The sequence below is a fragment of the Oncorhynchus kisutch genome, linkage group LG24, assembly GCF_002021735.2.
Source record: "Oncorhynchus kisutch isolate 150728-3 linkage group LG24, Okis_V2, whole genome shotgun sequence".
In the NCBI taxonomy this organism is placed as follows: domain Eukaryota; kingdom Metazoa; phylum Chordata; class Actinopteri; order Salmoniformes; family Salmonidae; genus Oncorhynchus; species Oncorhynchus kisutch.
Genome location: NC_034197.2, coordinates 32,202,910 through 32,220,091, shown reverse-complemented (window position 1 = coordinate 32,220,091; position 17,182 = coordinate 32,202,910). Strand labels below are relative to the sequence as shown.

The window sequence follows — 17,182 nt, the reverse complement described above, 5'->3', positions numbered from 1 at the left end:
TGTGTGTGTGTGTGTAGGGGTATTGTGTGTGTGTGTGTAGGGGTATTGTGTGTGTGTGTGGTGTAGGGGTATTGTGTGTGTGGTGTAGGGTTAGTGTGTGTGTGTGTGTAGGGGTATTGTGCTGTGTGTTGTGTAGGTATTGTGTGTGTGTGTAGGTGGCGGGGTATTGTGTGGTGTGTGTGTAGGGGTATTGTGTGTGTGTGTGTAGGGGTATTGTGTGTGGGTGTAGGGGTATTGTGTGTAGGGGTTATTGTGTTGGTAGGGGTATTGTGTGTGTGTGTAGGGGATTGTGTGTGTGTTGTAGGGGTATTGTGTGTGTGTGTAGGGGTAGTGTGTGTGTGTAGGGGTATTGTGTGTGTGTGTGTGGTGTAGGGGTATTGTGTGTGTGTGTGTGTGTAGGGGTATTGTGTGTGTGTGTGTGTGTGTGTAGGGGTATTGGTGTGTGTGTAGGGGTATTGGGTGTGTGTGTTGTTTAGGGGTATTGTGTGTGTGTGTGTGTGTAGGGTTTGTGTGTGTGTGGTGTGTGTAGGGGTATTGTTGTGTGTGTAGGGGTATTGTGTGTGTGTGTGTGTGTAGGGGTATGTGTGTGTGTAGGGGTATTGTGTGTGTGTGTGTGTGTGTGTGTGTGTGTAGGGGTATTGTGTGTGTAGGGGTATTGTGTGTGTAGGGGTATTGTGTGTGTGTAGGGGTATTGTGTGTGTGTGTGTAGGGGTATTGTGTGTGTAGGGGTATTGTGTGTAGGGGTATTGTGTGTGTGTGTAGGGGTATTGTGTGTAGGGGTATTCAAATCAAATCAAATCAAATTTATTTATATAGCCCTTCGTACATCAGCTGATATCTCAAAGTGCTGTACAGAAACCCGGCCTAAAACCCCAAACAGCAAGCAATGCAGGTGGAGAAGCACGGTGGCTAGGAAAAACTCCCTAGAAAGGCCAATACCTAGGAAGAAACCTAGAGAGGAACCAGGCTATGTGGGGTGGCCAGTCCTCTTCTGGCTGTGCCGGGTGGAGATTAGAACAGAACTGGTCAAGATGTTCAATGTTCATAAATGACCAGCATGGTCGAATAATAATAAGGCAGAAACAGTTGAAACTGAGCAGCCAGCAGCACAGTCAGGTGGAAGTTGAAACTGGAGCAGCAGCATGGCCAGTTAGACGGGGACAGCAGGAGTCATCATGTCAGGTAGTCCTGGGGCATGGTCCTAGGGCTCAGGTCCTCCGAGAGAGAGAAAGAAAAGAGAGAAGAGAGAGAATTAGAGAATTAGAGAACGCACACTTAGATTCACACAGTATTGTGTGTGTGTGTGTGTGTAGGGGTATTGTGTGTGTGTGTGTGTAGGGGTAGTGTGTGTGTGTAGTGTGTGTGTGTGTGTGTGTGTAGGGTAGTGGGGTGTGTGTGGTGTGTGTGTAGGGGTAGTGTGTGTGTGTGTGTGTGTGTGTGTAGGGGTAGTGTGTGTGTGTGTAGGGGTAGTGTGTGTGTGTGTAGGGGTAGTGTGTGTGTGTAGGGTATTGTGTGTGTGTGGTGTAGGGGTATTGTGTGTGTGTGTAGGGTATTGTGTGTGTGTGTAGGGGTATGGGTGTGTGTTTTGTGTGTGTGTAGGGGTATTGTGTGTGTGTGTAGGGGTATTGTGTGTGTGTGTGTAGGGGTGTTGTGTGTGGTGTGTGTAGGGGTATTGTGTGTGTGTAGGGGTATTGTGTGTGTGTGTAGGGGTATTGTGTGTGTGTGTGTAGGGGTATTGTGTGTGTGTGTGTAGGGGTATGTGTGTGGGTGTTGGGTATTGTGTGTGTGTGGTGGTGTGTGGTGTAGGGGTATTGTGTGTGTAGGGGTATTGTGTGTTGTAGGGGTATTGTGTGTGTGTGTAGGGTATTGTGTGTGTGTGTGTAGGGGTATTGTGTGTGTGTGTGTGTGTAGGGGTATTGTGTGTGTGTTGTGTGTGTGTGTGTAGGGGTATTGTGTGTGTGTGTGTAGGGGTATTGTGTGTGTGTGTGTGTGTGTGTAGGGGTATTGTGGTGTGGTGTGGGGTAGGGTATTGTGTGTGTGTGTGTAGGGGTATTGTGTGTGTAGGGGTATTGTGTGTGTGTGTGTGTGTGTGTAGGGGTATTGTGTGTGTGTGTAGGGGTATTGTGTGTGTGTAGGGGTATGTGTGTGTGTAGGGGTATTGTGTGTGTGTGTAGGGTATTGTGTGTGTGTGTAGGGGTATTGTGTGGTGTGTGTAGGGTATTGTGTGTTGTGTGTGTAGGGGTATTGTGTGTGGGTAGGGGTAGTGGTGTGTGTGTAGGGGTATTGTGTGTGTGTGTAGGGGTATTGTGTGTGTGTGTAGGGGTATTGTGTGTGTGTGTTTGTGTAGGGGTATTGTGTGTGTGTGTGTGTAGGGGTATTGTGTGTGTAGGGGTATTTGTGTGTGTGTGTGTGTGTGTGTGTGTGTAGGGGTATTGTGTGTGTGTGTGTGTGTGTGTGTGTAGGGATATTGTGTGTGTGTAGGGGTATTGTGTGTGTGTGTGTGTAGGGGTATTGTGTGTGTGTAGGGGTATTGTGGTGTGTGTAGGGGTTATTGTGTGTGTTTGTTGTGTAGGGGTATTGTGTGTGTTGGTTGTGTAGGGGTTATTGTGGTGTGTGTGTGTGGTGTGTAGGGGTAGTGTGTGTGTGTGTGTGTGTAGGGGTATTGTGTGTGTGTAGGGGTATTTGTGTGTGTGTAGGGGTATTGTGTGTGTGTGTAGGGTATTGTGTGTGTGTGGGTGTGTGTGTGTGAGGGGTATAGTATTGTGTGTGTGTAGGGGTATTGTGTGTGTTAGGGGTATTGTGTGTGTGTAGGGGTATTGTGTGTGTGTGTGTGTAGGGGTTGTGTGTGTGTAGGGGTATTGTTGTGTGTGTAGGGGTATTGTGTGTGTGTGTAGGGGTATTGTGTGTGTGTGTGTGTAGGGGTGTGTATTGTGTGTGTGTGTGTAGGGTATTGTGTGGTGTGTGTGTAGGGGTAGGTGGTGTGTGTGTAGGGGTATTGTGTGTGTGTGTAGGGGTATGTGTGTGTGTGTAGGGGTATTGTGTGTGTGTGTAGGGGTATTGTGTGTGTGTGTAGGGGTATTGTGTGGTGTGTGTGTTGTAGGGGTATTGTGTGTGTGTGTAGGGGTATTGTGTGTGTGTGTGTGTGTAGGGGTATTGTGTGTGTGTGTAGGGGTATTGTGTGTGGTGTGTGTGTGTAGGGGTATTGTGTGTGTGTGTAGGGGTATTGTGTGTGTGTGAGGGTATTGGGGTTTGTGGTGTGAGGGGGTATTGTGTGTGTGTAGGGGTATGGTGTGTGTGTGTAGGGGTCTTATTGTGTGTGTGTGTGGTGTAGGGGTATTGTGTGTGTGTGTAGGGGTATTGTGTGTGTGTAGGGGTATGTTGTGTGTGTGTAGGGGTATTGTGTGTGTGTGTAGGGTATTGTGTGTGTGTGTTGTGTGTGTAGGGGTATTGTGTGTGTGTGTAGGGGTATTGTGTGTGTGTGTAGGGGTATTGTGTGTGTGTGTGTGTGTAGGGGTATTGTGTGTGTGTGTAGGGGTATTGTGTGTGTGTGTGTGTGTGTAGGGGTATTGTGTGTGTGTTGTAGGGGTATTGTGTGTGTGTAGGGGTATTGTGTGTGTGTGTAGGGGTATTGTGTGTGTGTGTAGGGGTATTGTGTGTGTGTGTGTAGGGGTATTGTGTGTGCGTGTGTGTGTGTGTGTAGGGGTATTTGTGTGTGTGGGTTGTAGGGGTTATTGTTGTAGGGGTATTGTGTGTAGGGGTATTGTGTGTTGTAGGGGTATTGGTGGTAGGGGTATTGTTGTGTGTGTGTAGGGGTAGGGGTATTGGGTGTGTGTGTGTGTGTAGGGTATTGTGGTGTGTGTAGGGGTATGTGTGTGTGTAGGGGTATTATTGTTGTGTGGTGTGTTGTAGGGGTATTGTGTGTGTGTGTGTGTGTGTGTGTAGGGGTATTGTGTGTGTGTGTTTAGGGGTATTGTGTGTGTAGGGGTGTGTGTGTGTAGGGGTATTGTGTGTAGGGGTATTGTGTGTAGGGGTATTGTGTGTAGGGGTATTGTGTGTAGGGGTATTGTGTGTGTGTAGGGGTATGGTGTAGGGGTAGTATTGTGTGTTGTGTTGTGTAGGGGATTGGGTGTGTGTAGGGGTATTGTGTGTGTGTGTGTGTAGGGGTATTGTGTGTGTGTGTGTTTGTGTAGGGGTATTGTGTGTGTGTGTGTGTGTGTGTGTAGGGGTATTGTGTGTGTGTGTGTGTAGGGGTATTGTGTGTGTGTGTGTGTGTAGGGGTATTGTGTGTGTAGGGGTATTGTGTGTGTGTGTGTGTAGGGGTATTGTGTGTGTGTGTGTGTAGGGGTTGGTGGTGTGTGTGTGTAGGGGTAGTGTGTGTGTGTGTGTGTGTGTAGGGGTATTTGTGTGTGTGTGTAGGGGTATTGTGTGTGTGTGTGTAGGGGTATTGTGTGTGTGTGTGTAGGGGTATTGTGTGTGTGTGTAGGGGTATTGTGTGTGTGTGTGGTGTGTAGGGGTATTGTGTGTGTGTGTAGGGGTATTGTGTGTGTGTGTGTAGGGGTATTGTGTGTGTGTGTAGGGGTATTGTGTGTGTGTGTGTGGTGTAGGGGTATTGTGTGTGTGTGTAGGGGTATTGTGTGTGTGTGTGTGTGTGTAGGGTATTGTGTTGTGTGGTAGGGGTATTGTGTGTGTGTGTGTAGGGGTATTGTGTGTGTGTGTGTAGGGGTATTGTGTGTGTGTGTGTGTGTGTGTAGGGGTATTGTGTGTGTGTGTGTGTGTGTGTGTAGGGGTATTGTGTGTGTGTAGGGGTATTGTGTGTGTGTAGGGGTATTGTGTGTGTGTGTGTGTAGGGTATTGTGTGTGTGTGTGTGTAGGGGTAGTGTGTGTGTAGGGGTATGTGTGTGTGTGTAGGGGTATTGTGTGTGTGTAGGGTATTGTGTGTGTTGTGTAGGGGTATTGTGTGTGTGTGTGTGTAGGGGTTATGTGTGTGTAGGGGTATTGTGTGTGTGTGTAGGGGTAGTGTGTGTGTAGGGGTATTGTGTGTGTGTGTGTGTGTAGGGGTATATGTGTGTGTGTGTGTGGTGTGTGTGTGTGTGTGTGTGTAGGGTAGCCTAGTGGTTAGAGCGTTGGACTAGTAACCGAAAGGTTTCAAGTTCAAATCCCCGAGCTGACAAGGTACAAATCTGTCGTTCTGCCCCTGAACAGGCAGTTAACCCACTGTTCCTAGGCCGTCATTGAAAATAAGAATTTGTTCTTAACTGGCTTGCCTAGTTTAAAAAATGTATTAAAAAAAGATTGAGGAAATGTTTTTATTTAATCAATTTTAGAATAAGGATGTAACGTAACAAAATGTGGAAAAAGGGAAGGGGTCTGTATACTTTCCAAATGCACTGTATGTACAACTAGGGAATGAGCACAGCTTAATAGTTTTTGAAGAAGCTTCCTATCAGCTCCGGTTGGTGTGTGTACGTGATGTGGAGGTGTGAAAGAACTAACCTTTCAGCCACAGACCTGCACAGCTTCCTGGTGTTTGTGTGTGTGTGAGCGAGCACCCCCCCCCCTCCCCATTCAGAAGTAGCTTCCTTTAAGTAGTCCTGAGGTGATGTCACGACATGGTACTCTTCCAGAAGTGTGTGTGTGTGCACATCTTCATTTGTGTGTTTGGCGTTGTGTGTATTTTAGGATATCCTGTAAGGATCTGAAGAGCATGCTGTGCCAGGTTAACTACAGGGTCCCCAACATGAAGTTCCTAAGAGAGAAACTTCCGGTAACATCCTCACACACTCATCACATTTCCCTAATACCCCCTCCCCACCAGTGTGTGTGTTTCCAGTGTCATCCGAACCCTGTGGCAACATTGCCCCCTCTCCTCTCACTCTTTCTCTCAGGACTCGGAGTTGAGGAATGGAGACGTGTCCTTTAGCCAGTTTTCCCAGCTCTATCGCAGCCTGATGTTTGACGCCCAGAAAGCTGTAAGTCCTCTTCAGCCTTCTCTCCTAATCTTCTCTCTCACCCCCTCTCTCTGTCTGTCTGCTTCTCAAATGGCTCCCGAATCAAGATGCCTGTTAAAACCCACAGAGCCTCTGGTAGGAACCGTTAGGCCCAGCAGGCAGGCAGACAGACGAGAGCTGTGTTGTCATACTGAAACGACAAGGTTTATTGTGTTTAATCATTTTCTTTACTTTTGTCTTTCAGATGGAGATTCCTTTTCTACAGAGGTAGATACTCACACACCCAGCCTGAGCATCATGTTATACTGTAGATGTGAGTTGTGTAACACCTCTCTCCCTCTGTCAGGTTCATTGAGAGACCAGAGCAGAAGATCTTACTAGAAGACTTCAAGACTTTCCTTCTGGAGGCCCAGAAGGTATACTGGATGATATAGCATTATCATCTATCTAAGTTCCTAGGGATTCGGTTACAACACAACGCTTGACTTGTCATACACTTTATTAACTAGTTATTTTGTAAAGATGTTATGTGTTAATACACAAGGAGATCAAATGACCTGAATAACATAATGTGTTGTGTGTGTTCGTAGGAGCTGTGGGCCACTGACAACAATAAGGTGCAGGAGTTTATGTTTGGGTACCTGAAGGACCCACTGAGGGAGGTGGAACAACCCTTCTTCCACCAAGATGAGGTACCTTCTCACTCTTAAGCTTGTCCCCTAGCCTCTGAAATCCCAGAACTAGAGAACATTGTTAACAACCCGTCTACCTAGGGAGACTAATCGCACCCCCTCCTCTCTCTCTCTCTCTCTCTCTCTCTCCGAGGCAATAAAATTAAAGTACCATGATTGAACTATTTTCATGTTACACAGTGGTGAGAGTACATCCAACAGACATTGCTCATCCTAATATTTATATATTTCTTAATTCCATTATTTAACTTTTAGATTAGTGTGTATTATTGTTAGATATTACTGCACTGTTGGAGCTAGGAACACAAGCATTTTGCCTCATCCACAATAACACCTGCTAAATATGTGTATGTGACCAATAAAATTTCATTTCACATTATATAACTTCATTTGGAATAGAACACCCACATCTTGCTGGTGACCTGAATGTGCCTGAGTTCTGTGGAAAGGAGACATTAGTTATTGTCAAACCACGTGACTTGTCTGAAATTTCTGACAAAGGAAGTGCCTCTAGTGTCTACCTACAGGATGGTACATTTCATATGTCTGGGCCTGTGATTAGTAAAAAACTCTGACTTTCAGTTGAACACAATCACAAAGGGTGCCTGGTTTTCGCATGGTAGTGCTCTTCATTGGACTGTCTCTTTGCATTCATCAGAACCCTAATATTGATTGCATGTCTTCCCTCGGTCTAGTTCCTGACATACCTATTTTCCAAAGAGAACACCGTCTGGGACTCAGCCCTGGACCAGGTGTGTCCTGAAGACATGAACAACCCCCTGTCTCATTACTGGATATCCTCATCTCATAACACGTAAGAACAGAGGGAGTGGGGCGGGGGGGGGGGGGGGGGGGAATGGATTACTGTATTTGAAATGAGTGTTGTGCTAATGCTGGCTTCACATGAATGGTAAGAGAGAAAGCAGAGTTTCCCAGACGTTTTTCCCTAGTCCAAGGGGATTTGTGTCCTACAGTTCTGATGTATATCAGATTAAATTGGTATTATCTAACAATTCCTTTTTAACAATGAGAACTGGGCTTTGATTGTGTAGGAAAATGTCATTTTCCTCCCATTGAAAACATGGTGAGAAGAGGTTAATGTGATAACCTTTTGTGTTGGCTGTGAAACAATACTCCTGGAAGTGAGGAATGAAAATGTCCATGTTGCTTTGATAAAGTCTGAATTGCCTGGCTAAGTGAGAAAGGGGTGTTTACGCTAACCAACAAACACAGAAATACCTTTTTGATTCTGTTTCACTACTGACATGGAAGGGGATGTGAAGAACACAGGATGAAGGGAAAGGAGGCTTCTGTAGACTATCTGATGTTGTGTGTGTGTGTGTGTGTGTGTGTGTGTGTGTTTAGCTACCTGACAGGTGACCAGTTTTCTAGTGAGTCGTCCCTGGAAGCGTACGCACGCTGTCTGAGGATGGGCTGCCGCTGCATCGAGTGTGAGTTTATTATATACACACACACCTGACTTTACTCTCTCCATAACCCACTTTCTTTCAGACCTAAAGCCACTCTTCTCCACAATATCTGCATGACTGCATGACAAACACACTTCATATACTGTATCACTGCACTGGTAGTGAGGGAACACTGTTCAGACCGGTTTCTAAAGGATCTGACTATTTTTAGAGACAGTCTGCACTGCTGCTCCGTTCAGAAAGGCACATATGACACTTTAATATTTCATCTTGATTTAAACCAGGAAGTCCATTTTTTTATGTGTGTTATATACACACACACACTCTCTCTCACACACACACACACACACACACACACACACACACACACACACGGCCTTTAGAAAGTATTCAGACATCTTGACTTTCTCCACATTTTGTTACAGCCTGAATTTAAAATGGATTAAGTTGAGATGTTGTCACTGGCCTACATAATACCCCATAATGTCAAAGTGGAATTATTTTTTAACAAATTAATTAAATGAAAACATGAAATGTCTTGGGTCAGTAAGTATTAAACCACTTTATGGCAAGCCTAAATAAAACATCTGCTTAACAAGTCACAAAATGAGTTACATGGACTCACTCTGTGTGCAATAATAGTGTTTAACATCATTTTTGAATGGCTACCTCATCTCTAACTTACACATTCAGTTATCGGTACGGTCCCTTTGTTGATCATTGAATTTCCTAATGCCTCGCAAAGAGTGGCACCTATTGGTAGATGAGTCAAAATTTAAAAAGTAGATGTTGAATATCCCTTTTGAGCATGGCAAAGTTATTTAATGACACTTTGGATGGTGTATCAATACACCCAGTCACTACAAAGATAGTCATCCTTAACTCAGTTGCCGGGGAGGAATTAAACTGCTCAGGGATTTCACCAAGAGGCCAATGGTGACTTTAAAACAGTTACATGGCTGTGATGGGAGAAACCTGAGGATGGCTCAACATTGTAGTTACTCCACAATACTAACGTAAAGGAGGCCTGTACAGAATAAAAAATATTACAAAACATGCATCCTGTTTGCAATAAGGCACTAAAGTACAACAGAAGAAAGGAAGAATTTAAAAAAATCAAAATCCAACACAACACATCACTGAGTACCACTCTTCATATTTTCAAGCATAAGGTAGTGGCTGCATTATGTTATGGGTATGCTTGTCATTGGCAAGGACTATGTATTTTAATTTTTTGCATAAAAAGAAACTGAATAGTTAAGCACCGGCAATATCCTAGAGGAAACATGGTTGTCTGTTTTCTAACAGACAGTGGGAGAAAATTCACCTATCACCAGGATAATAACTTAAACACAAGTTTACATACACAAAGTTGACACTGCCTTTTAAACAGCTTGGAAAATTCCAGAAAATGTCATGGCTTTAGAAGCTTCTGATATCCAATTGACTCAAATTGTCAATTAGCCTATATTTCAAGGCCTACCTTCAAACTCAGTCCCTCTTTGCTTGACATCATGGGAAAATCAAAATAAATCAGCCAAACCTCAGAAAATAATTTGTAGACCTCCAAGTCTGGTTCATCCTTGGGAGCAATTTCCAAATGCCTGAAGGTACCACGTTCATCTGTACAAACAATAGTACGCAAGTATAAACACCATGGGACCACGCAGCCGTCATACCGCTCAGGAAGGAGACGTGTTCTGTCTCCTAAAGATGAATGTACTTTGGTGCGAAAAGTGCAAATCAATCTCAGAACAACAGCAAGGGACCTTGTAAAGATGCTGGAGGAAGCGGGTACAAAAGTATCTATGTCCACAGTAAAACGAGTCCGATATCGACATAACCTGAAAGGCCGCTCAGCAAGGAAGAAGCCACTACTGCTCCAAAACTGCCATAAAAAAGCCAGACTACGGTTTGCAACTGCATATGGGGACAAAGATTGTGCTTTTTGGAGAAATGTCCTCTGGTCTGATAAAACAAAAAAGAACTGTTTGGCCATAATGACCATCGTTATGTTTGGAGGAAAAGGGGTAGGCTTGCAAGCCGAAGAACACCATCCCAACCGTGAAGCATGGGGGTGGCAGCATCAGGTTGTGGGGGTGCTTTGCTGCAGGAGGGACTGGAGCACTTCAAGATAGATGGCATCATGAGGGAGGAAAATATATGGGTATATTGCAGCACCATCTCAAACATCAGTAGGGAAGTTAAAGCTTGGTTGCAAATGGGTCTTCCAAATGGAGGATGACACCAAGCATACTTCCAAAGTTTGTGGCATAATGGTTTAAGGACAAGAAAGTCAAGGTATTGGAGTGGCCATCACAAAGCCCTGACCTCAAACCTATAGAGAATTTCTGGGCAGAACTGAAAAAGTGTGTGCGAGCAAGGATGCCTACAAACCTGACTCAGTTACACCAGCTCTGTCAGGAGGAATGGGCCAAAATTCACCCAACTTTTTGTGGGAAGCTTGTGGAAGGCTACTTGAAACGTTTGACACAAGTTAAACAATTTAAAGGCAATGCTACCAAATACTAATTGAGACTGTAAACTTCTGACCCACTGGGAATGTGAAGAAAGAAATAAAAGCTTAAATAAATCATTCTCTCTACTAATATTCTGACATTTCACATTCTTAACATAAAGCGGAATCCTAACTGACCTAAGACAGGGAATTTTTACTTGGATTAAATGGAATTGTGAAACTGAGTTGAAATGTATTTGGCTAAGGTGTATGTAAACTTCTGACTACATACTGTGGGGCAAAAAAGTATTTAGTCAGCCTCCAATTGTGCAAGTTCTCCCACTTAAAAAGATGAGAGGCCTGTAATGTTCATCATAGGTACACTTCAACTATGACGGACAAAATGAGGAAAAAAATCCAGAAAATCACATTGTAGGATTTTTAATGAATTTATTTGCAAATTATGGTGGAAAATAAACTTTTGTTATTGACCAAATACTTATCTCAATACTTTGTCATTGCCAACAAAGGGTATATAACAGAGGTCAAACGTTTTCTGTAAGTCTTCACAAGGTTTTCACACTGTTGCTGGTATTTTGGCCCATTCCTCCATGCAGATCTCCTCTAGAGCAGTGATGTTTTGGGGCTGTTGCTGGGCAACACTGACTTTCAACTCCCTCCAAAGATTTTCTATGGGGTTGAGATCTGGAGACTGGCTAGGCCACTCCAGGACCTTGAAATGCTTCTTACGAAGCCACTCCTTCGTTGCCCGGGCGGTGTGTTTGGGATCATTGTCATGCTGAAAGACCCAGCCACGTTTCATCTTCAATGCCCTTGCTGATGGAAGGAGGTTTTCACTCAATTTCACGATACATGGCCCCATTCAGTCTTTCCTTTACACGGATCAGTCGTCCTGGTCCCTTTGCAGAAAAACAGCCCCAAAGCATGATGTTTCCACCCCCATGCTTCACAGTAGGTATGGTGTTCTTTGGATGCAACTCAGCATTCTTTGTCCTCCAAACACGACGAGTTGAGTTTTTACCAAAAAGTTATATTTTGGTTTCATCTGACCATTCAGACATTCTCCCAATCTTCTTCTGGATCATCCAAATGCTCTCTAGCAAACTTCAGACGGGCCTGGACATGTACTGGCTTAAGCAGGGGGACACGTCTCGCACTGCAGGATTTGAGTCCCTGGCGGCGTAGTGTGTTACTGATGGTAAGCTTTGTGACTTTGGTCCCAGCTCTCTGCAGGTCATTCACTAGGTCCCCCCCGTGTGGTTCTGGGATTTTTGCTCACGTTCTTGTGATCATTTTGACCCCACGGGGTGAGATCTTGCGTGGAGCCCCAGATCGAGGGAGATTATCAGTGGTCTTGTATGTCTACCATTTCCTAATAATTGCAGTTGATTTCTTCAAACCAAGCTGCTTACCTATTGCAGATTCAGTCTTCCCCGCCTGGTGCAGGTCTACAATTTTGTTTCTGGTGTCCTTTGACAGCTCTTTGGTCTTGGCCATAGTGGAGTTTGGAGTGTGACTGTTTGAGGTTGTGGACAGGTGTCTTTTATACTGATAACAAGTTCAAACAGATGCCATTAATATAGGTAACGAGTGGAGGAGAGAGGAGCCTCTTAAAGAAGAAGTTACAGGTCTGTGAGAGCCAGAAATCTTGCTTGTTTGTAGGTGACCAAATACTTATTTTCCACCATAATTTGCAAGTAAATTCATAAAAAAATCCTACAATGTGATTTTCTAGATTTTTTTTCTTCTCATTTTGTCTGTCATAGTTGAAGTATATAATGAAAATTACAGGCCTCTCATCTTTTTAAGTGGCAGAACTTGCACAATTGGTGGCTGACTAAATACTTTTTTGCCCCACTGTACATATACAGTACCAGTCAAAAGTTTGTTCACACTTACTCTTTCAAGGGTTTCTCTTTATTTTTACTATTTTCTACATTGTATAATAACAGTGAAGACATCAACTATGAAATAACACATGGAATCATGTAGTATCCAAAAAGGTGTTAAACAAATATATTTGAGATAATTCAAAGTAGCCAACCTTTGCCTTGATGACAGCTTTGCACACTCTTGGTATTCTGTCAACCATGAGGTGTCAGAATGTAAATAAGGTTGCAGTCTTTCTGATTAAAATCCCTTAAAGTAAAGCTGCTCGAATATTTTCAAGATATAAAAGAAAACAATGTAAATCTGGGAGGGTGAGATTAATACAAATTGAGGCATACTATAGCCCTATAGTCCTATATGAAATGCATTTCAATTAACAAGTGTGGTTTGTTAATTTGTGGAATTTCTTCCTTGATGCGTTTGAGCCAATCAGTTGTTTTGTGACAAGGTAGGGCCATCTTGTCTATTGTCTATTTGGTAAAATACCAAGTCCATATTATGGCAAGAACAGCTCAGAGGATAAGTTCATTCGTTACCAGCCTCAGAAATTGCAGCCGAAATAAATGCTTAAGTGTTCAAGTAACAGACACATCTCAACATCAACTGTGAAGTGGAGACTGCGTGAATCAGGCCTCATGGTGGAATTGCTGCAGAGAAACCACTACTGAAGGATACCAAGAAGAAGGAAGAGACTTGCTTGGGCCAAGAAATGTGAACAATGGACATTAGACTGGTGGAAATCTGTCCTTTGGTCTGATCAGTGTCTTTGTGAGATGTGTTGTAGGTGAATGTGTGAAGTTCCCACCATGAAGCATGGAGGAGAATGTGTGGGGGGGCTTTGCTGGTGACACCGTCTGTGATTTATTTAGAATTCAAGGCACACTTAACCGGCAAGGCTACCACATGTTTCTGCAGCAATACGCCGTCCCATCTGGGTTGGGCTTAGTGGGACTGTCATTTATTTTTGAACAGGACAATGACCCAGCACACCTCCAGGGCTATTTGTCCAAGAAGGAGAGTGATGGTGTGCTGCATCAGGTGACCTGGCCTTCACAACCTCAACCCAATTGAGATGGTTTGGAATGAGTTGGACTGCAGAGTGAAGGAAAAGCAGCCAACAAGTGCTCATCAATTGTGGGATCTCTTTTGAGACTGTTGGAAAAGCATTCCAGGTGAAGCTGGTTGAGAGAATGCGAAGACTGTGCAAAGCTGTTAAGGCAAAGACTGGTTACTTTTTGAATAATAAAAAATATATTTTGATTTAACTTTTTTTGTTTTTTTTGTTACATGATTACATGTGTTCATAGTTTTGATGTCATCACTATTATAATACAATGTAGAGAATAGTACAAATAAAGAAAAACCCTTGAATGAGTAGGTGTCCAAACCTTTGGCTGTGTGTGTGTGTGTGTGTGTGTGTAAATGGATAGATATATGAGTTGCCTACCAAGAAGACAGTGAATGTTCCTGAGCTGCCAAGTTTTACTTAGATTTCAAACAGATTTATGTCAAGACTTGGAAAAGTGGTGTAGCAATAATCAACAACCAACTTGACGGAGCTTGAATAATTTTTCTAATAATAATGGCCAATTATTGTACAATCCAGGTGTGCAAAACTCCGACATACCCAGAAAGACTCATAGCTGTCATTGCTGCAAAAGGTGACAAATTCCCCTTTTCAAAAGTGTTTTTATTTATTTTTTACCTGTATTGACTCAGGTTGTGAATACTAATGTAAATAAGGTATTTCATTTTCAATAAATTTGCTAAAATCATGTTTTCACTTTGTTATTATGGGGTATTGTTTGTAGCTGGTTGAGAGAAATAAAGAAGCTATTTCATCAATTTGGAATTGTGGCTGTACCACGTGGTATGAATACTTTCTGAAGGCACTGGATGCTGTCTCTTCCTCTCTTTGTCATTGAATGAATAATTTTCAATCACATTTTTTTAAAATCTTATATCTTTTTAATTTTGAGGCTGGTTGTGGAGGCCTAGTCTAAGCATACTACACATAAAACCATGGCCAGCCGTAGTCTGCTTATCCTGGGATTGTGTATCTGCCCTTGTAAATGAAAAATAAACAAACTATAGTTTGTGTACTCAACAGGTTAACTAACGTGGTTAAAGCCTACTACTCCCTACATACCCTTTTAACAGACACCCACTCAACTCACCAAATATGCAGACCAGAAATCTCTACTATGCCATTAAAAAAAGTTTGTGTGTTGGCAGTGGACTGCTGGGATGGTCCAGATGGAATGCCTGTCATCTACCATGGACACACCCTCACCACCAAGATCAAGTTCTGTGATGTCCTGGCGACCATCAAGGAACACGCCTTTGTGACGTCTGAGTGAGTCTCCATGTGCTCACAGTCTTTGTGTTTTGTATGTTTGAGCGATACTCAGTAATCTACTGTCCTCTAAAGAGAACATGACATTTAAATGAGAAGTTCACAAGGGGGGGGGGGGGGGGGGCTTTCCACCACGCCTTTCACCTTGGACGTGCTGTTGACCTCTGACCCCTCTCCCCCTCTTCCTCCTTCCCCAGCTACCCCATCATCCTGTCCATAGAGGATCATTGCAGCATTGTGCAGCAGAGGAACATGGCTACCTACTTTAAGAAGGTCTTTGGAGAAATGCTGCTTACCAAGGCTGTGGACATCTCCGCCGACGGATTGCCCTCACCCAATCAGCTTAAGAGGAAGATCCTCATCAAGGTCAGAGGTCATGTGGATTTGGAATTAAAGATGTTTGTGTTGTCATTTTAATGTACTCGTGGATCAGAGCATCTGCTAAATTACTTCATAAACCAACTGCGGTCTCATCACTCTTCCTCTCCCTGTCTTGTGCAGCATAAGAAGCTAGCAGAGGGCAGTGCCTATGAGGAGGTGTCCACCTCTACTCCCTACTCTGAGAATGACATCAGCAACTCCATCAAGAATGGCATTCTCTTCCTGGAGGACCCCATCAACCATGTGATAACTTTTTTTCTATCTATCTACAGTGAGCTCCAAAAGTAGTTGGACAGTGACACATGTTGTTTTGACTCTGTACTTCAGCACTTGGGATTTTAAATGATACAATGACTATGAAGTTAAAGTGCAGACTTGCAGACTCCAAACTACCTCTGGAAGCAACGTCAGCACAATAACTGTTTGGTGGAGGAGGAATTATGGGGATCTGGGGATGTTTTCATGGTTCTGGCTAAGACCTTCACTAATGCTCTTGTGCCTAAATGGAAGCAAGTTCCCGCAGCAGTGTTTGAACATCTAGTGGAAAGCCTTCCCAGAAGAGGGGAGGCTGTTATAGCAGCAAAGGGGGGACCAACCCCATATTAATAAGGATGATGTCTGCGCCCTGGCAGAAATCTAATAACATAGTAAAATAAGGATAGTTAAATGTCACATTAAGCTAGAGATCAGTTTTTTGTTTACGTGTCAATCCGCCGCATCTGCATATGTCGCACTTCCACAGCTGAGGTGAAAGGTGGCAGAGCTAGAGCAGTGTTTGTCAGACCATGAGACATCCCAAAAATTGGTCTTCTCACAAAATCATCTGTAGCGTCTGACTGGTTTGGCCTACAGAACTATTATGACCCCTCTATGGAAAGATTACTCTCACGAACAGTGTTTTGCTCTACGGCTTTCACAAGTGTCGAGACTCGTCTGACGTTGGTACAGCTGATCTGCCAACTTGTGTCTGTAGCGTCCAAACCTTTTGGGTTACACACTCTCACGAACATGTACAGTTTGTGCTTTTCTGTGAAGGGAGTAGTACACAGCGTTGTACGAGATCTTCAGTTTCTTGTCAATTACTCGCCTTCATTTCGCAGAACAAGAATAGACTGACGAGTTTCAGAAGAAAGTTCTTTGTTTCAGGCCATTTTGAGCCTGTAATCGAACCCACAAATGCTGATGCTCCAGATACTCAACTAGTCGAAAGAAGGCCAGTGTTCTTTAATCAGGACAACATTTTTCAGCTGTGCTAACATAATTGCAAAAGTTAACTGACTTACCTAGTTAAATAAAAAGGTTCAAGCATATGTTTTATCCTTTTTATTTAACTAGTTAAGAATAAATGATTATTTACAATGATTGCCTACCGGGGAACTGCCTTGTTCGGGGGCAGAAGGACAGATTTGTACCTTGTCCGCTCGGGAATTTGATCCAGCAACCTTGCGCTTACTGGCCCAACGCTCTAACCACTAGGCTACCTGCTCTAACCACTAGGCTACCTGTTCTAACCACTAGGCTACCTGCTCTAACCACTAGGCTACCTGCTCTAACCACTAGGCTCCCTGCTCTAACCACTAGGCTACCTGCTCTAACCACTAGGCTACCTGCTCTAACCACTAGGCTACCTGCTCTAACCACTAGGCTACCTGCTCTAACCACTAGGCTACCTGCTCTAACCACTAGGCTACCTGCTCTAACCACTAGGCTACCTGCTCTAACCACTAGGCTACCTGCTCTAACCACTAGGCTACCTGCCACCCTTAAATAGATATTCCATAAACAATCTGCTGTTTCCAGCTACAATAGTCATTTACAACATTAACAATGTCTATACTGTATTTCTGATAAATTTTATGTTAATTTAATGGACAAAGAATTTGCTTTTCTTTCAATGGCAAGGGAATTTCTAAGTGACCCCAAACTTTTGAACGGTAGTGTATATATGGAGACTGTTTAATACCAAAAAATATGTGGTTGAATACATGTAAATATATATAAGATAT

General features: G+C 43.6%; 1 protein-coding gene across 2 annotated transcripts in view; it reads left to right on the top strand.

Moving 5' to 3' along the window:
* The window catches only part of plcg1 (phospholipase C, gamma 1), a 40,820-nt gene that overhangs the window by 11,539 nt on the left and 12,099 nt on the right, over positions 1-17,182 (top strand). For both annotated transcript variants that reach the window (XM_031803632.1, XM_031803633.1), the window contains exons 6-15: positions 5,680-5,764; positions 5,886-5,969; positions 6,193-6,215; positions 6,295-6,364; positions 6,539-6,640; positions 7,336-7,454; positions 8,006-8,091; positions 14,675-14,795; positions 14,993-15,161; positions 15,297-15,419. In XM_031803632.1, the coding sequence (XP_031659492.1) occupies positions 5,680-5,764; positions 5,886-5,969; positions 6,193-6,215; positions 6,295-6,364; positions 6,539-6,640; positions 7,336-7,454; positions 8,006-8,091; positions 14,675-14,795; positions 14,993-15,161; positions 15,297-15,419 (982 nt within the window). The remainder of the gene's footprint in view (positions 1-5,679; positions 5,765-5,885; positions 5,970-6,192; positions 6,216-6,294; positions 6,365-6,538; positions 6,641-7,335; positions 7,455-8,005; positions 8,092-14,674; positions 14,796-14,992; positions 15,162-15,296; positions 15,420-17,182) is intronic.